At 47.0% G+C, this 2063-nt stretch overlaps 1 protein-coding gene across 1 annotated transcript; it reads right to left on the bottom strand.

Moving 5' to 3' along the window:
- Positions 1–332: 332 nt before the first annotated feature.
- On the bottom strand, positions 333–1680 carry LOC107785359 (uncharacterized). The gene is made up of 2 exons (XM_016606643.2): positions 1270–1680; positions 333–962 (listed from the first exon to the last, which is right to left on the bottom strand). Exons 1-2 carry the CDS (start codon positions 1678–1680, stop codon positions 333–335), a joined length of 1041 nt encoding a protein of 346 aa, XP_016462129.2.
- Positions 1681–2063: the final 383 nt, after the last annotated feature.

The raw sequence follows: 2063 nt of genomic DNA, 5'->3' as shown, positions 1-2063 counted from the left end.
AGTCTTAGATCCATCATACATATCTTTAATTGCCCTAATATAAGCTACCGGAACACCTTTCACCTCCACGCATCTCTAAAGAACGTCCCTAGGTACCTTGTCATACGCCTTCTCTAGGTCAATAAACACCATGTGAAAATCCCTCTTCCTATCTCTGTACTGTTCTACCAACCTCCTATTAGGTGGATAGCTTCCGTAGTAGCACGACCCGGCATAAACCCGAACTGATTCTCTGATATAGACACTGTCCTTCTTACCCTCTCTTCCACCACCCTCTCCCAAACTTTTACGGTATGACTCAGTAACTTGATACCCTTATAGTTGTTACAATTCTAGATATCACCTTTGTTTTTGTACAGCAGAATCATCGTACTACACCTCCACTCATCTGGCATCCTCTTCGTCCTGAAAATAACATTAAACAGCCCAGTCAGCCACTCCAAGTCTTCTCTACCCACATTCCTCCAAAAGTCTACTAGGATCTCGTCTGGTCCGGTCGGTTTGCCCCGACTCATATTACGCATCGCTCTCACGATCTCTTCAACCTTAATACGCCTACAGTACCTAAAGTCTTGGTGACTCTCGGAGTGCCCCAATCCCCCTAACATGATGTTTCTTTCCCCCTCTTCGTTCAATAGTTTATGAAAGTACGTCTGCCATCTTTGCTTAAGCTGGGCCTCTTCCATCAATACACGACCTTCCTCATCTTTGATGCACCTAACTTGATCCAGGTCACATGCCTTCCTCTCTCTCGCTCTGGCCAGGCAAAATAGCTTTTTGTCCCCATCTTTGGCCCCCAGTTCCTCATACAGCCGACCAAACGCAGCAGTCTTAGCCTCCGTGACCGCTAATTTCTCCTCCCTCCTAACTTCCTTATATCTCTCTTTGTTCGCTCTCATCTGCTCCTCGTTGGTGCTCTCCAATAACTTAAGGTATGCCACTTTCTTTGCCTCCACTTTACCCTGGACCACATCATTCCACCATCAGTCGCCTAGGTGCCCGCCAGAGTAACCCTTCGAGATCCCTAACACCTCCTTCGCCGCCTTCCTTATACAGTTCGTCGTCGCCATCCACATAACACTAGCATCCTCACCACTATTCCAGGCCCCCATAGCCGTTAACCGCATCTCCAACTCTTGCGCATTGTCCTTAGTCAAAACTCCTGATCCTCGGTTGACCCCGTACATACCTCTTCTTCCTCTTTATCAATATACCGACGTCCATCACCAGGAGCCTATGTTGTATCGCGAGGTTCTCACTCGGAATCACCTTACAATCCTCGCACATTCCCTTATCACACCTCCTGAGGAGGAGATAATCAATCTGAGTCTTAGCCACCACACCTCGGAAAGTAATCAAATGCTCCTCCATCTTCGGAAAAATAGAGTTCACAATCACCAACTCAAAAGCTCTAGCAAAATCCAACAGTGAAGTTCCTCCTCCGTTCCTATCCCCAAAGTCGAAGCCACTGTGCACCTCGCCATAGCCACCAGCACACGTCCCAATATGACCATTGAAATCCCCTCCTATAAATAACTTCTCCGTAGTCGGAGTACCCCGCATCACCTCATCCAACGCCTCCCAGAAGCGCCTTTTAACCTCCTCGTCCAAACCCGCTTGCGACGTGTAAGCGCTAATGACATTTAGAGTGCTCCCTCCAACTACTAACTTAATCGCCATCAATCTGTCGTTTACCCGTTTAACCTCTACCACTGACTCTCTGAGCTCCCTATCCACCAAAATACCCACTACGTTCTTGCCCTTCACGCCTCCGGAGTACCACAACTTATACCCGTCCGCATTTTTTGCCTTCGATCCTACCCACCTAGTCTCCTGAACACACGTTATGTAGACCTTCCTCTTCTGGAGAATCTTCGCCAGCTCTATAGACAAAAACAGAGTGAAACTTTTAAAATCTAGTGTATTTATGGCGTGTCGCCAACATGCACACGTGTAACGACTTTCCCGCACTCCATCTCATGAAACTAATATTATATACTTCAGGGTGGTAAATTCTACTTCAAATAAGAGTAGATGGGTAAAGAGACGCCCGTAAATATTAA

The sequence above is a fragment of the Nicotiana tabacum genome, chromosome 19 (assembly GCF_000715075.1).
Source record: "Nicotiana tabacum cultivar K326 chromosome 19, ASM71507v2, whole genome shotgun sequence".
Lineage (NCBI taxonomy): Eukaryota > Viridiplantae > Streptophyta > Magnoliopsida > Solanales > Solanaceae > Nicotiana > Nicotiana tabacum.
The sequence above is the reverse complement of the archived record's forward strand: the minus strand, read 5'-3'. Positions and strand labels throughout refer to the sequence as shown.